The sequence below is a fragment of the Pyrgilauda ruficollis genome, unplaced genomic scaffold (genome assembly GCF_017590135.1).
Source record: "Pyrgilauda ruficollis isolate IOZ18807 unplaced genomic scaffold, ASM1759013v1 scaffold3, whole genome shotgun sequence".
Classification (NCBI taxonomy): Eukaryota; Metazoa; Chordata; class Aves; order Passeriformes; family Passeridae; genus Pyrgilauda; species Pyrgilauda ruficollis.
This window is the reverse complement of record NW_024524377.1, coordinates 4,672,262-4,693,366: the sequence shown is the minus strand read 5'-3', so window position 1 is coordinate 4,693,366 and position 21,105 is coordinate 4,672,262. Positions and strand designations below refer to the sequence as shown.

Below are 21,105 nucleotides of genomic sequence, written 5' to 3'. Positions count from 1 at the left end.
CTAAGTCTATTCTTTGTTCTTCTTCCTGCAACTTACTGTTATACTCTTCCATTAATTTGACCCTTAATCCTAGCAGAAAGAGTCAAGATTCATTTTGCAGTACTTGCTATTTCTTTTTTTTTATATTGTGGGTTGCTGTGAGAGAAGTCAGAAGGCTGCTTTTACCAGAAAATAGGCATACATAAGTATATAATGACAGCTTTAGTATTTTGTTATAGTCTGTTGGAGCAAATATTGAAAATATTTGTATATTTAGAGGGAAAATAATGTGGGAGTTTCTTACTAATGCTACTTGAAAAGCTAGGCATTCTCCTTAAATATATACTGCCTGCATAGCAACTTTTGAAGAGCTGCATTGGAAATGGTTACCTTCAGCTTGTTCTCAATGGGAAAGCACATCACTGAGGCTGTTCACACTAATGTTCCCTTCCTAGCTCCAGGGAACATGTGATGGAATGTAATTTCCCCATCATGTGCCCTCTTGCACGAAGCAGGAGGAAAGTCCCTTCCTTCTGGTTGGTTTTTGTACTTCGTGTTTAGCATTGTACTTTGAATAAATATTTTATTTCAACTTTTAAACTGAAAGAAAAATAAGTAAGGACAGAAGTTCCTTCTCACCTTTTCTCCCACGCGGTCAGTGCACTCACAAACTTTCTTGTGGTTGTTCTATTTTGTGTGCATCCAAATGTGCAGCAGCACTGGGGGCTTATCAATTGATCAAAACTTACCCCAGAGCCTGGCACCACGAGCTCTGTCCTGCCTTATGCCACAAATCTAACAAATTGGAATGAACCAGACACTTTAGCTCAGCAACATTTCTGAAATTCACTATTTCCTTCTGGAAGCAGTATGGATCAGAAACAAGTCAGTCAAAACAAATGAATGCAGTAAAAAAGCGTACAACTTTAAAGGCTTGTTCTTTAATATTTATTATGAAAATTAGAATTTAATTTATTATGAAGAAAGAAATAAAACTGTATTTTTCATGGATATTTACCTGTCAGGTAGTCCAGTGATCAGCTTCTCACTTTGCAGAACTCTTCAGCTGCAAAATGAATTACTGAGGTCTTACAGTACTGATTAACACAATCACCTACTGTTCTTTGGTTAGCACAAAACCAACACAACCTTTTCTTCCTCTGGTCCCACTTCCTATTTTCATCTGTGCCCCTTCACTTTTCTCCTTCAGCACTTAGAGTGAACAAGGATGTTCTGGAAATTTCCATTCAAAGGACAGGAAATCGCTGCTTGGGTGTTGGTGTGCATTGCATGACAATGAAATTGTCAAATCTTGGGAAAGAAAAACCCCAAACCTTCATGGATGAAAAAGATGAGGATAGGGAAGTGGATAAGGTTCTTCAAGCTCTGCCAGCTTGATCCTAAACCTTCACTGAGATGTTTTATTCATTCTTTGTGCAGAATTTATGTATGTGCCAATGTGTGTTTTATTCAGAGATATATGGTGCCTAAAAAAGAAGTTAAAAATGGACATTCAGGAAGAGCAAGAGCATGGCAAAGTTATATAATACTTCCCTTGCAAATTCTCTCTCTTTGCAGCTTTGCTAATTCAGTTTATTTCCTGAATCTGTTTCTCTGTTGATAAACTGTCTGGTCACACATTGTTGAGATCTCAGTAAGAGGTGGTTTCAAAGTGTTTGTGGCTTCAAAGTGTTTGTTTGATCATGAGCCTATGCAAACTTGGTTTGCCTCTGCAGCTTTTTCTGTCATTGGGTCCCTCAAATCTCTGACCTGTTGCAGAAGTAGCTAACTTGGTCATTTTTCTAAACCTGTCCCCCATGATCTTTGTTTGGATTTCTTTGTACAGGACATTTTGAATAGTCAGTCACTATCCACGTTCTTTATGCCAGCTATGGGTTTGTAAACCTCCCTCATATTCTGACAAGTTGTCTTTTTCAAACTGAAGGATTGTTAAAGAATTTCTTGCAGATTTCTGTGTGTAGCAGAAACTGTCCTGTATCTTGGATCCTTCTTACCCCTCTCAGAATACTGTCCAATGTTTTCAGCTTCTGTTTGAGAAAATGGACCAGAAATGCAGTGGTGTGTGAGGAGGGAGAGAGAGAATGGTTTTTACAGAATAGTTCTATAATATTCTCTTTATTTCTGGATTTCTTTCAAAAAAATTCCCATCATTTACTTGGTTGGTGAATAGATTGACTCCTACTGAACAATGGACTGATTTTTTCGTGGGCCATAATCATGCGTTAGTATAATGAAGTGATCATTCTTTAGTGACACTGGTTAGCTCAGGGATTATTTTTCACACTTGAAGTGAAGATTGGTTTTCAATATTTCTGTCACTTTAGTTACCAAACAGGTTTTATTTCTGTGAGAAGAAGTCTATGCAGCAGTAGGGGAAGATGTTGGAAAATACTTTCAACTTCAGCGCATAATGTATGATCCCCACATTCATGGTTAATGCTTAGTTTTGTACCACACAGTGCTTAGTACAAATGCCAGAGATTAATGTGGCCTTGTGTTAACTCCCTGTGTCTGAGACTAATAAGTCTTGTGCCAGCTAATGCCTCCTTGTTTACTGGTATTAGTGATTAATATGTACTGGCTGATATCTCAGTTTTGAGAACAAGGATTGTGTGTGTGAGAAAAGAAGGATAAGGGAAGTACATTATGACTTGATGACATATTTGAGATACTGTCAAGGAGAAAAAATTCATCAAAAGAGCAGAACCATACCCAGAAAAGTCCATGGCAATAATTAGCACATGTGCATGTGTTCAGAAAAAGTGATGAATATGCATTAATTTCAGGAATAGAACCTGGTCTCTTAAGTTATTGAGAGAATTCCCCGTGCATTCAGTGCTGCTAATAAAGTAATGTCAGCTTTCTAACCTGACTAATTGGTTGGAGAGTTTATTTCTTGGGTTTGGTGACAATTGAATTTATCAGATGGTCTCTTTTCTAGTCTCTCTGTCCCTTAGATTACTGAGAGGCGTTTTTCAAAAGCTTTAAAATCCCAGGTGTTCAATATTATGATGTTTTTATCCAACATTTTGAAGTTAGTATGAATCTTGTTGCTTCTCCGTTCTCTTTCACATGATGACTGTTCATTCACAAGAGTGATTCCCAGTCTCTCCCCAAGAGATTTAATTCCTTGAAGACCTTCAAAGAATTCCTACAAGCTGATTGGCTTCTTTAGAAAATGCTAGCAGTTTGGTGAGAGATGATTTCCTTGGACAGGAAGAATTGTCATTGTCATTTTGAGTGGTTACATAGGTAACTCTTTATTTAAATTTCAGATTACTTGGTCAGTATAGAATTTATACTTACTAGTAATGAATCACTGAATCTTCTCCACATCCATTTGGGAATTCAGGGCAAATCCAAATTTATAAATTTGAAAGTTTCATATTTTACTTTGAGGAGACTTAATCTGCTCTTTGTGATTTACCTCTGTAAAAAAAACACTGTATGCATTTGAATCTCTTAATATTCCCCAGCCTTTGTGCACTCTTCTAGCTCCCTGGTAGACAGGATTTTCATTATTCAGGCATGTCTTGAGAAGTCTTTGAGAGGGTGACAGTTCCTGAGCAAAGATTATGTTTGTGTCACAATCTTGATTGTCATACATTGCATGTACACTGCATTTTGGCTTACTTTTGACTTGACACTTCTACAGATAAGCACTCAGATGATGGGACTTCTCTACTTCACAGTATGCATTTAGGATATACACAAAGATGTATTCCAGTACTTGCCTTTCTGAATAACATTTGTCAAGCTTTATAAAACCATTTCCTTTTGAATTTTTCAATGCAAGGAAGCGAGGCTGGATATATGGGCTGTTTTACATGTGTTTTGCAGTCTGAACTTTCAAGCAATAAAGCAGTTCAGGACTCTGAATCAAGCTCTTCTGTAATGCAGTCGGCCTCATGCTTAATTTCATTCAGTGCTGAATTTTTGGTGTTCTGTGAGGGCACCCAAATGGTCCAAAATTGCAAAATACTGTCATTACTTTGGGCTGGCAAACTGTTGGTAAAGCAGAGTTGTTAATTGCCACTGAGAAAACCAAAAGTAGAGTTTAGTTCTTGATGAACTGTGTTTCCACCACATATTTTTGTAGCTTTCATATTTAAATTTTTCACCCACCAAACTTAAAATTTCACCTCTTCATGCTGTGTCTTCTTGCCAACATTGTCCTAGGGAAAGACTTATCAAACAGTTGTCACTTGATTTCTTTGATGAGAAGGGCCTTATCATGATGCTTTTAAAAGTAGGTGGAAGTGATTGATGAACAGTAATAGCAGTTCTGCAGTCAGTGATCAACAAAAAGAACTCTCCTGAATGGCATGTTTATTTTAGCTGCTGAAAAATTGTTTCGGAAAAAGTTTGTGTAGCTGTTGCATTTCCATTTTGATTCTGAGGAGAAATTATTTGCCTTTTTTTTAATGTAATTATCTTCCCTCCTCTGAGTCTAGGTTTGCAGTGTGGACAGCAGGGTGAACAGTGCAGTCTGACACAAAATGCAGAGAATTTCACATTGGCATTAGTCCCCAACAGCTCCTGATCTTGTCTCTTTGAATCCTCCTTGGAGAAAGTAAAGTTCAGGTGGTTTAAGATAAAAGAATAATTATATCTGCTCCCAAGTGAGCAACTCAGAAAGCAGATAAATAGTTGAAGGAATGTTAATATTTTGTTTGCAAGTCACATTTCTTGCTTTACCTAATGTAGTCTTTCTGTTTATAAATGCCATTTTTGCACTCTCTTGTTTTCTAATTCACTCTTTTTAATGTCTAGAATTTGATTATGTGTCCTGATCAGTTTTCTGAGGTGGCTTCCTAGAATATATACTTTTATGATCCAAAATAACACTCGTCTGCAAGGAATCTGGAAATTCAGGGCTACTTAATTGCAAAAGGAGACAAATGTTAGTGAGTTTTAGGTAAAGTATAAGGTGCTAATAGTACTTTTATGGTACTTTGCAGATGATTATTAAAACAGTTGTTTTGACTCAAAGTAAATAAAGAAATAAAGGACTGAGATTTTGGTTGGATAAATTATCCATTTATTTGGATAATAAATGTTTTATCTGTGGTTTTAGATTCTGAATTGGGAAAGAAGTGAGTTATATTCCTAAATACTATTCCCATTAAGTCTGTGCATGGTTAATGCCATTTTACAATAGCTGAGTATGCTGTAAAAGGTTTGTAAAATTGTCATTGCAGTCTTGAAAAGAAGTGCAATTTTAGGTAATCTTGGTTTTGTTCTTTGTAGCTACTTCTTGTTCAGGTTTGTTTTTTGGGTTTTTTTTGAGTCAGAGTGCATTTGTGTCACCAGGGTTTGTGTCATGAGTTAGTAAAATCTGAGCCAAGTGCCTCGGTGTTGTTGCTACAGGTGGATCATGTCAGTAGCACCTGCTGCTTCCTTGCCTTCTCTTCCATTGAGAACCCTGAACACTCCAGACTTCTGGATGCATTAAAAGCCAGGCAGGATTAATGTATCCTCTGGAAACAAGACCAGGCTACTCCTTTTATATTTCTCATGCTCTTTTCCAAAGAAGAGGTTCTAAATGGATTTTCTCTTGACAAAGTGTATGAGTTTCTCCCAGTTTCTAATTATGATATTTTAGCAATTTTGTCAGGAATATCTCTTACAGAGTAATTCAAATTTGAAGTAAAAAATGGAACAAGCTTTTAGGTTTTTTGAATAAATTGTGTTAATTAATAGCAAGAGCAGCCACATTGAACAAGAAAGCATCTTTGTCTTTATCTGTTGGCTGGCTTATGTAAGACTTAGCCCAGGACAGTGTCTGGCTGGTGCAGCCTTGGCAGAGCTGCCAAAGGAGCACTCAGGGATGGCTCAGCACATCCTGCCCAGCACAAGCAGGTCACCAGCAGAGCAGGGTGAGGGAGAAACCATTGTTACACCCATTAGACACACTCTGCAGCAAAGAATTCAGCAAGGAAGATGTAAGAAGTAGCACTCATCCACCTAAGTGTGATACCTGCTCCTCTAGGGTTGGAAAAGACAGGATTTTCACTACTCTGCTTGTCTTTTGAATGAAATTCAGTAAAATTGTTGGCCAGCTTTCACACAGGGCTGTGGAGGAACCGTGCACGGAATTTACATGACAAAAATAGTGAGTGAAAGTAGAATTGGTAAAAACTTGCTTGCTGCCAAGAAGTACAGCAACTTGTTGCCTGATTTTAGAGCTATTACTAAGAGTATGTGAAAATATTGAGGGAAAGTCGTTTTATCTGTGTTGCAGACTGCATGTAAATACAGTCTTCAGCTAATTGCCTTGGAATGCCAGTAGTCTTTAAAACTCAAAAAAACATATGGCATTGAAAATTAAAGTAATTCTTGTGTGCAAACTAGGATGGTGTACTATTTTTTCTTAATTTTTTTTAAATGCAACATTAAAGCCAGACTCTTCTCTGGGTCTTTTCCAAAATGCCTTTAAAGCTTCAGGTAGGCAGAACATTTGTGGGTCTCTCATGGAACTCAGATGCTGGGTATTTACATTAAGGGGTGTGTTCAGTATTCATTTGGCAAGACTGCATCTTACTAAGGTGACATTCACCCTTTTCTTCACAAAGAAGATAATTATTTTGCATCTTTGACCAAAACAGTGAAAATTTGATATTTCAAAATGGGTTTTTAGTATTTTTAGGCCAAGTATTTTTTCAGCATGCTGAGATTACAGCTGTCTGATGGCATCCTGGTTTTTGTCCAATTAGAAATTAAGAGGGCCTTGGTATTAATTTCTTTATACCTCAACTGCGAGTGAAAAAGCTGCAGTTTTCTTCCAGTTTAGTAGAAAACCAAACTAATAATGTAATGAAAGATCAAACATTATAGAAATCAAATAGGAATGAGTGAACTTCTATCCCTGGTTTTGTGATACAGGAGATAAAAAACCAGCTCTGATTAAATATTGCTGCTTCAAATTCGTAACAACTGAAACTATTTTTTCCTTGCCATTACAGGATAAGAAGGCTTATCTGGATGTCATCCACACCTATATGGAGGTCCATGGAACTGTTCATGGGACAAGCACCATGTACATTCCTGGCTATGTAAAGAACCATGGAATACTCAGCGGGCGGGATTTGCAGTTTCTGCTGAGGGAAACCAAAGTAAGTTTGTCAAGCAGGAGTGGTGGCAAAAAATATCTCCAAGCAGAGGGTGTCTGAAGTGCATGCATTTCACCTCCTATGAATAAGCTCCTAATTTAAAAGCACTGAAAAAAAATATCATGTGTAAAGAAGCTTAAGTTGTGTTCTGTGTGCCAAGAATACATTTTTCATCATGTCTCCGTTTGGTGGATTGACAGCTCATATTAGAAAATTGGGATGACAACCTACAGTCCCATCTAACAACCAGCTTGAGAAACAGGGATAAATACATTTTTCATTTTCTTGAATGTGATATTCAGCTCAAGGAGATTATCAGCTGAGAATGTGCTCTGTTTTACGTGCCTGAGGTCAAGCTTAGGTGACGCCCAGACGCCGCAGAGCCGCACGCTTGCTGTGCCCTCGCGGTGACTTCAACCCAGAGCCACCCTGCTCCCTCAGGGAGAACAGCAGAGCTGCTAAGAATTTGCCATTCATGTCCTTCCTCTGCCTCAGCTGGGCACAGAGAGTGAGCACAGGAGCGTGGCTTTCTGTGATGTGCTTTGCCTGTGGCTGCAGAGTCAAGGGAGGGATGGGGGACAGGATATACATGGAAATAAACTTTTGTCCCCACAGTTTTGTCGGGATTCTCTGCCCTTCCCAGAATCTTTGTGGTACTTTTCAACATTCAAACACTTCAGTAGATTACATTTAAATAGGATGTTTAACTTCAAGTTGGTGAAAGAAGGGGGTTGTGTGTTTAAAATTAGCAAAATCTGTGAAAGTGCACCGCTGTTGATAGTTTCTTGCTGTGCATTTCCACAGAAAAAATCTCTTAAAAAAAAAAAAAAAAGAAGAAAAGAAAAGAAAAAAGCAAGCACCTCTTAGGCTTCCCACACAACTGCAGAGATCTCTTTTTTGAAGTACTTGGGAAAATGATGGTAATTTGACATCTCTGTGTGACAGCTGTCGGTAAATTATGAGTTTTTAAATGCAACCACTGTGTGTATGTGCTTGATGCATGCAGATACACATAATGTTGCATATTAAAAAATCAACATTTGCTTTCGTCACAGATAATCTGAGATTACACAGCTTTTGCCTGTGTGGAGTATGAAATCCCTGTGTGGAGTATGAAATCCCTGTGTTAATCATAATGTGGGAAGAATATTGACCTTGTAATAACCCCAGGCATGAACAGTGACTACCTCCTAAAAAAACATGTGTTCTATTCACTGAAATAGTAAAATAAACAAATGCACTTCCTGTAGAATTACTGAAGTCCCTATACAAGTGCCAGTTCATAATAATAGTTATATTTAACTAAACCTTTCTCTTATTTTTTATCAGCCATCTTGCATGTATCACATTAAAAAGCTTGTTTTCAGTATTAACTAGATATCTCATCTAGTTGTTATTGGTTATATTTGCTGTGCTTTAAGATGCAATGTAAAGGCCCATTCAATTTAGGACAAATTCAAGTTGATATCTACATGTTACACAATTTATGGATTTTGTGACACAGGAGGGAACAGACTATTTCCACTCAGATTTTGAGCAGTAATTGCAGCATCAGATAGAAGAGACTGTGTTGGGATTATGAAGTACTCCTGAGATAGTAAATTGCTTCTTTTTCACAAAAAGTATCTGGTGAAAACCATGGATCTGTGCTGTTGTCAGAGTCCTAGAGCATTTTAGATTTTAATGATTTTTGTTCTGTTGTTGTGCATTGGTTATAGTTGTTTTTTTCTTGATAACATTGGGGAAAATAATTTTCAGAATCTGCTGCATTTCTTAGTAGATGGCACTGAAAAAATCACTGATGTGTTTCAGAACCCTGGATCAGGAAGTCAGAGTTTTAAAAATTACATCTGCAAGCAGTATTTTTATATGGCTTTTCTGAACTTTTGTTAGTAGGTTTGCAAATTACAAAAGCTGTTTTCCTGTTAAGGAAATTATTTATTTAGGATACAGCCAGGCTAACAAAACTTTGTCCTGATGATAAGCTGTTAATAGTCCATCTGCTTCTCCTAATACATAAGTATTGTTAGGGAAATGAGTGCAATGTATTTCTGATTTTGCAACGAAATGAAATTAAATATGGCTTATTGCATCATGCATTTTGCTTATTATTCCTGTCTAACACAGTTTCAATATATCTAATTGAACAGAAAAAGCAAAACAGCAGCATCCTGGGATTGAAAGTGGAAACTGAGATCTCCCATCTCATTTTTTGGACATTTCAGTTGGAGGGGGATTGGGGTGGCTGGGTTTTTGGGGTTTTTTTGCTGGCTGATGCTTTGTATCTCGTAGGTACTCTGGCTGTTCTGCCTCAGCATATGGTTACCTGTCAGTGCTGATCAACAGACACACTTGCTGCAAGTCTTCTTGCTGCCTGTGTATGCCAGATTTTGATACCCTTTAAGAGGCAATACTTGAACACAGCTTAGTACAAAACACTGCTCACCTGTCACCAGTGGCCATCTGCTGCCTGTGTGGGTCAATTGTGTTTGTATCAGCTGGATCATGGATTGAATTGCTAAAATAAGTGCAGGTTTCTCACAAAAATCAAGGTGACTTTGTGGCCAGAGGAGCCCCGTGTGTGTGTGCACATGCATGCAGTGCAGTTCAAGGACACTTTTTAATCATAATCACTTGATTCATTAGGCAGCATGGCCAGAGTCCCCTAATTAATTTAGTTATGGGGTTTTGTCACCAGACTGTCCCTGTGCTGCAGGTGTGGGAATAATCAGGGCCATAACTCCTGGCTGGGAACATCTGTGGGTGCAATGATCATCTGGAGCATCGTGGGGAGACAGCAACCTTTGTCCTTAAACTTCCAGAAACCTTCAGATGTGTTGAGACCATGGGCAAGAATTGTCTATCTTTGGTTGTGGTTTCAGCACTGTGTTAGCAGGTTTTTGTTAGGTCAGCTGACAAATGTTCTGGTTTTCAGAAAGGGAGAGCTAAATAATAATTTAACAAATCACATGGTTCAGCCCAGTCAGAAGTGTCAGCTTATGCTGCACTGCTTCACTTTGTCCTTAGACAGCAAAATACCAATAGGTGGGGGCTCAGTCCTGTGATTCTTCATCAGAGCTTTGCATTCCCAAAATGTCTTTGGTCCTGCAGTAGCTGGTAGGACACAGTTATTCCGGGCAGTGTGCAGCTGCCATTTCGTTGTGTGTGTGCTGTAAAGCAGCACATTGCAGAGGGAGGGAGTTCTGCAGGCAGGAGGGGCTGTTTGAGATTCATCATGGCTGCTTCAGCTGTGTAGAGCATGACAAAAACGAGCCATGTCTGCAGTTCCTAATGAGGGGATGTAAAGCCATTCATCACGTCGGAGGAGAATGGGGTAGGCGAGCTGGCAGCCTTCCTGCCAACTCACAGGGCCCCTTGCCAAGTGGGCAGCTGGAGGAGTTGGACCAGGCTCTCCTGGAGGAACCAGTGTTGAATTCTTGAGAAGTATTTCTTCTTTCGAGAAAGTTTCAGATGCAACTTTTTCCTTCAAGTCACTGTGAATTTTTCAGAGAGTTCAAATTTTTTGACTAAGTGGGTTTTGTGATTTCTGTATGGAGATTAATAAAAGTAGGAGCAACACCCTGCTTACACAGACACAGGCAAACAAACTTTGTTTTCATATTGCCTTTTATGAAGGAATATATATTTACACTTCATAAAATCAGCTGAAAAGATATTTACCTAGTGATTCTGTTCTCAAGTTGTTTGAATCACAAAAGGATTGACTGTTGCAGAAAGTATTTTGTATTGATGAGAAGAATATAGCAAGATAGTTAACCTTTGCTATACTCCTTGTTCTGGAGTTTAGAAGAGAATATATAAGTTGAGTAAGGAGGCATATCAAAGTGGTGATAAACATACCTGTCTGACAGAATAAATTGAATAAAGTGCAGTAATGCTAGAAAAGGGAGAGGAGAAGATAACCACTCCTGTGTGTGGAACTACAGCATTTACTTTCTGGAATATGAAATTTTTTCTTAACTATTCAGCTAGTCATAATTACAGTCAGTGAAGTAAAGCATTCACTCCTCACTTTATACTTTTGGCTATGATTTAGGAATAATGTTTACTTACTTATATTAATAGTAGTCTGATGTGGTGCTGTAAACTCCACCAAAAAAAAACGAAAAAAAAAACCCATACTGCTTGTTCTGAGAGGGGTTGTGAGTCACTTTTTGTGTCAGAGATGTCTCCACTTACCTACTGCACTGTGAGAGGCCCCCTTACATTGCAGCAAGAAGAGTGGTGTCTTGGCTGGTGTGATGCTGGGTGGCCAGCTCAAAAGTCTGTCAAAGGTTCAGTTCATCACAAAGGTGGAGAAGGTTCCTGAGGAGCCTTTGTTATGAAAACCAAACTGTTAAGGGTTTCAGTTTTATTCAAGTTGAGCCAGTGATGTTGCAGACACAAATCCCCTTCTCTGCCCCATGCAGACCTACAGGCACAGACACACTGGGACAGCAGACCTTGCTAAAAAGGAATGGGTTAAAAAAACCCAACCCCACACTGCTGTTTCCATGATCACTCTACTCCTGTGTTTGTTGGCACTTATCTCTTTTAGATAGACTTTTACAGTGTAGCTTCCTCCTGGCAATCACCACCTTCCGTGGGGTGTCAGCGTGCACAGCCAGCTGTGCCGTGTGCCCACTTAGAGCTCTCTAGGAAAAGTAATGGATTTTGCTTTCAGAAACATTGGAAAGGTGAGAAGAATGCTCAAAAACAGATTATGAATTTTTTGCAAGCACTAATCAACGAGTAAAGCATAAAGCAATTCTCTGCCTAGCAGTTCTGCTGCACTAACAGAGTGAGATCAGGACTAATATTTTTAGCCAGGTGTACCCACGGTGGTGTTACCCACACAGTCACATTTGGAGTTTTGCAATATGGATCTTCAGCCCTAAGGTGCAGGTGCCTTTCCCATTGTGGGCTGGGTTACCAGGTCTCCATCTGATGAGAAATTAACCTGTCAGCACCTGCAGTGTTGGAGGCAGCAGTATACAGCTACATCACAAATTAGGGAAGCACAGCCTGGTCTAAATCTTCACTCTGTGGGACAGAGCCTTGTCTTCTCCATGGCCTCACCTGTACTGAGGATGATGTTTGCTTCACTGGTACCTGAAAATGGTTGACTATTATTTCTACTTTTTTTTTTTTCAGTTGAGTTAGTGACTTGCAGTATTTGCTGCATGCTCTTAGGAAATACCTTGACAGATTGTTTTAGCCTTTCTGGAAATAACAAACTGCATGTAATTCAAAGGATTAGCAAATGAGAGCATTGTGAGTTACAGAAAAGGCCTGTGTTCTCTAATATTTGCTCTTTTAATCATAATGAATGTGACTTTCTTGAGGCATGTGAGATATTTCTGTTTTGCTCTTTATACCAGATGAAAATACTGACTCCCTAACCAAGGAGCGTTAATCGTAGAGAGACTCACAGAATGGTTTGGGCTGGATTGGACCTTAAACATCATTTGGTTCCACCCCCTGCCATGGGCAAGGACACTTCCTAAGGGACAACTTGGTGGAGAAGGGTCAGGACTGATTTTAGGAATTTCAGCTGGTTTGATGATGATGTGCTGGAGGGTGTTAGAAGGGCTGAAAGAAGGATTTGAGAGGCTGCAGGCAGCTGTGAGCCAGGCTGCAGCCTAAGGCCACCAGGCAGCACACACACACACAGCCACACACACACACCCTTTTCTAGGGATCAGACACATCCTTCTTTCTTCCTTCAAGGGAACAGTGCTGCTCAGAGGTGAGGTTGGAAAATGGATGGGAAACAGGTGGTAAGCTATTTATTATAGATTAAGTGATGGCAGTGCTCTCTGTGCTGTCAAAACACAAACCCATGTTTCTTTTCCCATGGAGCTTCCTCCCAAATAAATGGACCAGTCAGACACAGAACTCAGCAGTGCACAGCAGCAGTTTATTAAAAAAGTGCAAAACTAAGCAAACAACCCAGCATTCCCTACATAACAGACAAACACAGGATCATAGGAGAATTGATATTTCAGATAGGTTTAATTGCTGGTTCTCAGCTGGTCTTCTGCCTGAACTAAGGAGTAGTTTAAATAAATAATATTTTATGTGCAGACTGCATGAAATAGTTTCATGACCTTAATTCATTGTTTTCAACAGATTACCTTTTTGTAAATTCCCTCTTTGAGATTATATGTAGTATGCATTTCTCTGACTGAAAGGTGGTATATTTTATGCCATATATAAAACCAGAATTTATATCATTTGTCTTTAGTGGAAAGAGCTTCCGGATCATTTTATTATCAGCCACTGGAGAGGTTCTGTAAGATTTAAATCAGTGAGAGAGTTGAGAAACTTTCTGCAAGTGGGCAACTTCTTTAACCGGAATATTGAGAACTGAAATTAGAATATTCAGCTCCATGCAGTGCAAATTGCATGTCCCCAGCTATGCTGAGAAGTGTTAACTTGCTTTTCTAAAATGAGCCAACTGTGAATTTATACTGTTGTTGCCATGGGTTGGGGAGGATTGATGCTGCAATGCCTCTGCACGACAGGTTTATGCATCAATGTTAGGATCAGCTCCCAGGAAGAGCCTCCAGCTGTGAATGTTCTGTTACTGGGATTCATTTCCATGTTGCAGAAGATTTAATGCAGAATAGTATACCTTGACCTCCTTGAATATGTGTCCTGATTGCATGACTCTCACAGTTATGAGGTTGTGCTTGATTTTCCTGATAAAAGCAGTAGATATATATAGATACATATACATATTGTTATGCAGCAGTACTGAGAAATTGCTGTTCCAACTCAGAGCTTGCAGTTCTCCCATTATACACAAACATTCAAATGAAGGTGAAGAATCCTATATTTAATTCTCAGGGGGTTTTGATATGTTTGGCCAGGAAAGGGGGCCAAGATTTTTTCAGACAACTCCAAAAAAACATTAAATGTGTTTTCACTGGAGCAGAGCAGTGCCTTTTCTAGAGCACCTGGAATCTCAGCTGGTGGAGGAAAAGCTTTGGGATGGATTTTTGCTCTGGCTTCCCTTGGAGGCGTTGAACCCTCTGAAGCCCCTTCGGGCTCTCGCTGCCTCAGTGAGCTGCTGTTTGCTGCCACCTACCGTTTTAATTAGGCGGCTTAATTAGTGCACCAGGAGCGTGTTGTGTTGGCAGAGCCAGCAGCTTGGCTGGTTTGGGAGTCGGGAAAACACTGGTGCAGCTATTGCTGCTTTAGAACCTGTGCCTGTAGGAAAGCCCCAGCAGCTCCACTTCAACACCAATTAATCCCCCAATTTTTTCCCCTGCCCAAAAAAAAAATCCCAAAAAGGGTTTATTGTTGCCTCAGCTCCATGAAAAACCTCCTCAGCTCACTACAGATGATAATTGTCAAATGAGTTTTACAGGACATTCCATTACTGCTTGGGTGGGAGGTGGGGAGCTGTTGAATTTCTTCCATTTTCTTCTTAGCACTGCATTTTCTTCAGGCTGGTACATTTAGAATGGGCTTTTGTTTTTTTTAAGCTAGTTCTTAGCTTTCTGTGAATAACAAAAATTAAAATATCCCTTGTTTTGTGTTTTTCAGCTGTTTGTTGGTCTTGGATTTCCATATGAAGGGCCAGCTCCCTTGGAGGCTATTGCCAATGGATGTGCTTTCCTAAATTTAAGATTTAACCCACCAAAAAGTAGCAAAAACACAGACTTTTTCAAAGGAAAACCTACACTCCGAGAGGTAAGCTCCATCAGTCTTGATAATTTTTTTATTGAAAATGCTTGTGGGTTTCCTTTTAGTAACAGAGTGTAGGAGAAATTGCATTAATGTTCAAGGTTTATGACCAGAGGTGTGCAACTGCTTTTTTCTGTAGTCATTGAAGGAGGTATTAGTCCTTGTTTTTATAGGACAATTAAAATGCTGTTAGCCCATTTCAATCTTTACCTCTGTATTTGCATTAGGTTCATTCTGCTACTTATTATTGAAACATCATAAACTGAAGTTTCTCTTGGAAACCTGATGTTCTGCCCAGGAACAGATTGTGTCATTTTGATACATCATTTGAAAGTGTTTTTATTTTGTTGAAGAAACAGACATTGCAGTGTACTGTGCAGGAAGTAAATAGGAGTATAAGCAAATTATGAAAAGGGCATTTGTGGGTGGTTATGTGTGTTTTGGGATTTTTTTTTTTTCTTCAGAGAAGACCTGTTCAAGACACTGTTGAGTTAAGGTATTAATGGTCTCCCACCGTGGTTGTGGTTAAATGCTGAAAGCTTTTGCAGAACTGACTCTTGAAGAAAACAGGAAAACCAAACTCCAAGCTTTTAAAACAGTCAGTGTGTTTAGGCTCTAGTGAAAGAAAACTGAAGCTAAGTAAACTAACCCCTCATCCTGGCACTGACTTTGGAATATTTTTCTTTTACTCAGGGTAGGTAAAATTCAGCCTATGCTTGTAAACATTTAATAGTCACAGAACCATTTCTGACATCAGCACTCATGTCTGTGGCCATGGCTTGCTCATAAGTGTATGTACATATATTCTTTATGTATTTACATCAAGGGAAACCTCTCAGGTAACATGCAGATGATTCAGGTTATGCTTGGGCCATATAAATTGTGTCCTCAGCAGCACCAGCTGGTTGATAAGCAGAAGACAATTTCCCATTTTCAATCAGGAACATAAATTCCTTATAATTTTATCATCCACAACTGTAATTGCCTTTCTTGTTATACACTGAATTCAAGTCCTGTACAAGCTGGAGCTTGCCCCTTCTCTCAGTCTGTGTTGCTAACAAAGGAGACAGGAATAAGGGAATAAAAGCCTGTTTAAACTTTTTCCTTGGGCTTGACACCTTTCAAGACTGTTCTTCTGTGAGTCCCTCAGTTCCAGTTCATCTGTGCCCAAACACCATAGCTGGTCAGGCTCAGTAAATAATCTGAACCCATCTAAGTGCTTCGTGGGAATTTCAGGGCTTGGAATGCCATGATAAATCCTGATGACACATGTCAGCACTAACAGAAATGCTGTGTACAGAAAAATAATCCCTATTGACTACTCAAGTCCAGAGTATATCATAGATATCCATGTATTGCTGCTTTCACATGGCCTGCTGACCTGTCCTGAGACTAACATTTTCTCTGACTGGTCTTCACAGCTGCATTTAGATCCAAATGCCAGTAATCCATATACTGGCTCTTTGGGATTGAGAAAGCCCTTAAATGCTTCTCTCCATTCTTCAAATGCTAAAGAAGAACAAAAAGAGTTTGTGTGGTTCTGTGACATGATTATCCGTACATGAATTTGAAGATCAAGTCTGTGTTTAGTGGTTTTGTAAAGTAACCTTTGCAAGTTGCTATTCTCCACAGGCAAAATGCATTGGCCATTTTTAATGGGGTTTTTAATAGTGAATGCAACAGTTTCTGGCAGATCAGAAGAAAAGATCAAGTACAGTGTATCTCCTAGTGCAGGAGAAGGTTCTTCCCAACAGACCCTGCTTCCTGCTTCAGATCTTCTGCAGTGTCTTTTTATCCTAACGGCAGCATAAAGAGGCAGCTGTACAAACACTGCCTATAAACAACCTATCCTGTGGGGGTTTTGGTATTTATTGAAAATGCAGTTTTCTTCTGAGGCTGGTGTGACTTTCTGTAGATTTTGCTCCCTTTTGTGTGTTCATGTCGTTCTCACCCCTGGGTGACCGGTCACAAAAATACTTATTGAGCTGTCCTGCTAGTTCTGAAAGCAACTCTGAAACAGCTTTTCTTAGTTACCCTCTTGGGCATTCATTGATACTGTTTTCTTACCAAGTGGTGAGCAAAATATTGGTTATCACTCTTGGTGAGGTCACGTTACTCTTCTCTCAGTCATGAAAGTCAGAATTCATCCCTGGTTATAAAAATTACTCTTTCTTCATTGTTGCTCACAGAACTCTGGAAATGTTTGCAATTTGAAGGATGCAGGGTGAGGATGACATCTCTGGGAGCCAGCCATGCAGATCTAAGCAGGACTTGTGGCAGTGAGAGGTTGTGAAGAAGGAGGGTGGCTCTGTGAATGAGCTGTGGGGAAGCAGGGTCGTGCTGCTAGTTTCAGTAAATATCAAGTCTTCTGAGATGTGGGTCTTTGTGAGGACTGAAGCCACAAATCAGAGGTGCACATATCTGCCTTGTGATTATCTGATTTTCAGTTTTCCTTTTCTAGCTAAATTCACACTCTAAAATTAAAGAGAAAATCTGAAAAGTAACTCAGAAGGAATGATGCTGACAGTTGTGTTCTGAATTTTCGCACTATCCTAGTGCATTTCTTCCTAAAAGTCTGATTAAGAGAGTGAGAGGCAAGGACATCTTTACACATTAATTTTTTACCAATATAATTTCTTCTTCCAGTTGACATCTCAGCATCCCTATGCTGAAGTTTACATTGGGAAGCCCCATGTGTGGACTGTGGACATCAATGATCTTTCTGAGGTTGAGAAGGCCGTGAAATCAATTTTGAATCAAAAGGTGAGAAATGTGTCTTCAATTTGCTATCAGCACTTGAGGGTGTAGGGTGTACTGCACATACAGTGCTTCCTAATGTTAGTCTAATGAGTGCTGCATTTTGGTAGGATATTGAAGAAAAAATTGTTATTCCATATCTATGGTATTGAATTTCTCATATTTTAGTACTGGATATGTGAGGTTGTTGAAAAAAATGAGTGGGTGAATTTGTATAGAAATGGGAATTTCACATGTTAATTATACAGCAATCTGCTTTCTGTGCATTCAGTGAGGAAGTTCCTTTGTTGATTCTTAGAGCATTGCAGACTCTGCACTGCTCAACTCTGAGTTTGTAGCCTTGAGATTCCCACAGAAGTGCTTGTGCACTTACAGTGTGGAATGGCAATGAGGGCACTTCAAGGGGGAAAATTATGAAGGAATTTTCAAAGGTATCACATTCTGTTTTGTCACTTCAACTTCAGAACTGAAACTTCGTTAAAACAGGAGCTCTGGAATCCCAGAGGGTCTCAGGCTAGCCTTACATCTGCCACTTTGCAGTGTACCCTTGCCTTTAAAAAGGAGAAAAATCAGCTAAAACTGCTGATTGTTTTGTAAAATTATTCTTTGTTAATGACTTTATTAGTACTTTCTCTTGCTGCTCGACCTATAATGGAGTATTTGGACCAGAAGCTGCTGCCACAGGGTGCACAACAAAGTTGATTGAAACAAAAACCCCTCTAACCTTAACACACTGTCTCCACAGATTGACCCTTATTTGCCCTATGAATTTACCTGTGAGGGAATGCTTCAGAGGATGAACGCCTTTATTGAAAGACAGGTATGAACTTCTCTTGTGGATGACTCTTGGATTATGTTGGAAAGGGAGGACCATCTCCATTTTAAAGCTTCTCAGTGTTACTATTCCTGTCCAAGTAGGAATAGTAGCTGTGCAGACCTTGGCATTATGTGAAAGCAGAAAGGCAAAGCAATTTTTCAGTGTGTATGTGACTTCCTTAGCTGTGTACACACATAAAAGCTTTGGATCAAGAAGGATCACTTAAATACAGAGGTACTTTTTGATGGAATTGCAGTCTCTGGGCAGAATTGCAGCCTCTGGGCAAATTTTTCAAGTATTTAGTTTCAATCAATAAAGATTTAAATGGTTTGGAACCCAGTTACTTAAAGGACTTTTGGTTCCTGGGCATTACTGCCAGCTGAGAGCAGCAGAAGATGTTCAGTTGAGTAATAAACTGCAGAGATTTACATGGGATCCTGGTTTCTAGAAATTGTGTGTTTGTTTGGACTTCTGCCCAAGCCAGATCTGTTGCAGTAGCCAGCTCTGCCTTTTGTTCTGGCTGCTGCAGAACAGAGATAGGGATAACCTTTATCTCTGCTATGTCAGTTAATTGCCAGGATTTCTTTCAAGGGCACTGGACATCTGTCTGCACTTGTATTTTTGAAGGTGGGTGCTATTAAAGACAGTCCTAAAGAATAGCACAGCTCCAGGTCAGGAGGGCAGTTAACACAGCAGTTATTCCCACTTTCCTGCCAATAAACACTTCAAGCTTTTTGCTGCTGTATTGATGACAAAACCTGTAATAGTATCACTACTGCTTTTGATTATTCTACCCAAGTTAGCTATAATTGGGAGTTTTTGTCAATCAGGAAGAGATGGAGCTCAATGTAAGGGAGAAAAAGAGACAATCAAGAGATGGTACTTATGGCTGGATCCTGTCTCTTCCCTCTGGCCCTCCCCCAAGGGCTAAGCCCTCCGTTGTGCTTCTCAGAAATCCACAGAATATTGTAATTTTGTTCATTGCTTTGACTAATTGTCAAAAGCTAGTGGTGTTTCACAGCTCCCAGGATGCTCAAGCACAATTTTTAGCTGCATGTACTTAGCACTTTGCCTAATTAACATGTCAGATGAACCAGAAATAAAAAGCAAAAATAAAGATAGAGACCTTATTTTGACGAGTTTGTGTTGGAGGGAGGAAGAACAGAGAAAGCAGCACAAGCTTGAAATGGGCACAAAGATGCTGGAATAAAGAATTGGTCTGGTTCAGTGGTTGTGTGGTTGCCACAACAATGACAGTGGGGCCTTCAGGGGATGTTTGTGTGAAGAGATGGGGCCAGGTACACTGTCCACTGGTCACTCCATGGACAGTGGAGCTGTAGCATTGAAAGGTGTCCAGAGTTCCCTTTCTGGGGCCTTGGCACAGGGTCAGGAGGGACGACAATGTTCACAAGAAAGGTTTGGTGAACTCCCTGAACCTTCCAGCAGCTGGGCTGAAGGTCTCTATGGTCTGAGGTAAGGGAGCTGCTGTGGGCTGGGGCTGCCCACCCAGCAGTGCCACCTCCAGCTGCCTTAAACCAGCCTTGTGTCCAAGCTGCTCCATCCTGGCAGTGCCCTGCCCCTGCCAGTGTGGCTGTTGGTCACAGCATCCCTGGTGAACCCATCCCTGCTCCTGCTTGCTCTGTGCCTGCACTCACAGTTGTGTCTGCTCTGCAAGGCAAGGAACCAGAGGGAGGAGGGATTGCTTCAGTTTTGGCACTGGCATCAAAGGAGCAGCCAGGCAAGCATGGCCAAAGCAGCAGGGATTCCCAGGTCTGGGAGCTGGTGGAGGAAGCAGGCTGGGCTGAGGGAACAGACACGCTGACTTTGAAAGATGTGGCCAAGCAGAGAAGTTGATAACCCAGCAGAAAATGTTTGGGGCAGGACTCTGCGAGGTCAGAAAACTGACTCGGCTCAGCTGAGCCCCAGAGCTTGGCAAAGGGAGTGAGAACATTCACCCAAGAGCAAGAAAAGACAGATGAAGGAGGACACTTCCTTTCACCTTGAAATTTGTGGGTCCCTTCCAACTCAGGATACTTTGTGATTCGTGACTGAATAATATTAGTGGTTAGACTTGGAAGTATGAAAACTTTCTCCTTCAGGAGAGGAAATCAAAACAGAACGAAAAAAGCTCAAGATGATATTGAGAACTGGTAAATGAATTTGGGGGCTTTGGGTCACAGTGAGGGATCAGTTCACACAGGTTTTGGTTTTGTCCAGAGGAAGCAAACCATGATGGACCAGGCCCAAATTATTTGGTCATCTTTTTGTGAGAGTTGCCAAGTGTTAAAATACAGTCTGAGTATTGTGAAATGTTGCCTGAACCCATCATAACAAAACATGATCTGTCACTGCAGGATTTCTGTCACGGGCAGGTGATGTGGCCCCCATTAAGTGCCCTTCAAGTCAAAATTGCTGAACCTGGAAAATCCTGTAAGCAAGTTTGTCAGGAAAGCCAGCTCATCTGTGAGCCTTCCTTCTTCCAGCATCTTAACAAGGACAAAGCTCTGCTTAGGTAAGTATTTCTAGCACAAATATGTTGTTTGGTCTCTTTATTGAGCTGATTTTTACCACACTTGGAATTTAAAGTACAAGTTCTGTGAGAAGGGAAGGTGGGGAGAGCAGCTCTGGCTGCAGCAAGCTGTGAGTGAGGGCCTGGCAGTGCTTTGTGGAGTGTGTGCAGTGGTGACTGCTGAGAGCACCCTGCCAGGAGCACAGGGGGCCACA

At 40.2% G+C, this 21,105-nt stretch overlaps 1 protein-coding gene across 2 annotated transcripts in view; it reads left to right on the top strand.

The window, feature by feature from the left end:
• The window catches only part of MGAT5 (alpha-1,6-mannosylglycoprotein 6-beta-N-acetylglucosaminyltransferase), a 100,981-nt gene that overhangs the window by 71,695 nt on the left and 8,181 nt on the right, over positions 1-21,105 (top strand). For both annotated transcript variants that reach the window (XM_041473027.1, XM_041473026.1), the window contains exons 12-16: positions 6,966-7,115; positions 14,667-14,813; positions 17,454-17,570; positions 18,310-18,384; positions 20,736-20,893. In XM_041473027.1, the coding sequence (XP_041328961.1) occupies positions 6,966-7,115; positions 14,667-14,813; positions 17,454-17,570; positions 18,310-18,384; positions 20,736-20,893 (647 nt within the window). The remainder of the gene's footprint in view (positions 1-6,965; positions 7,116-14,666; positions 14,814-17,453; positions 17,571-18,309; positions 18,385-20,735; positions 20,894-21,105) is intronic.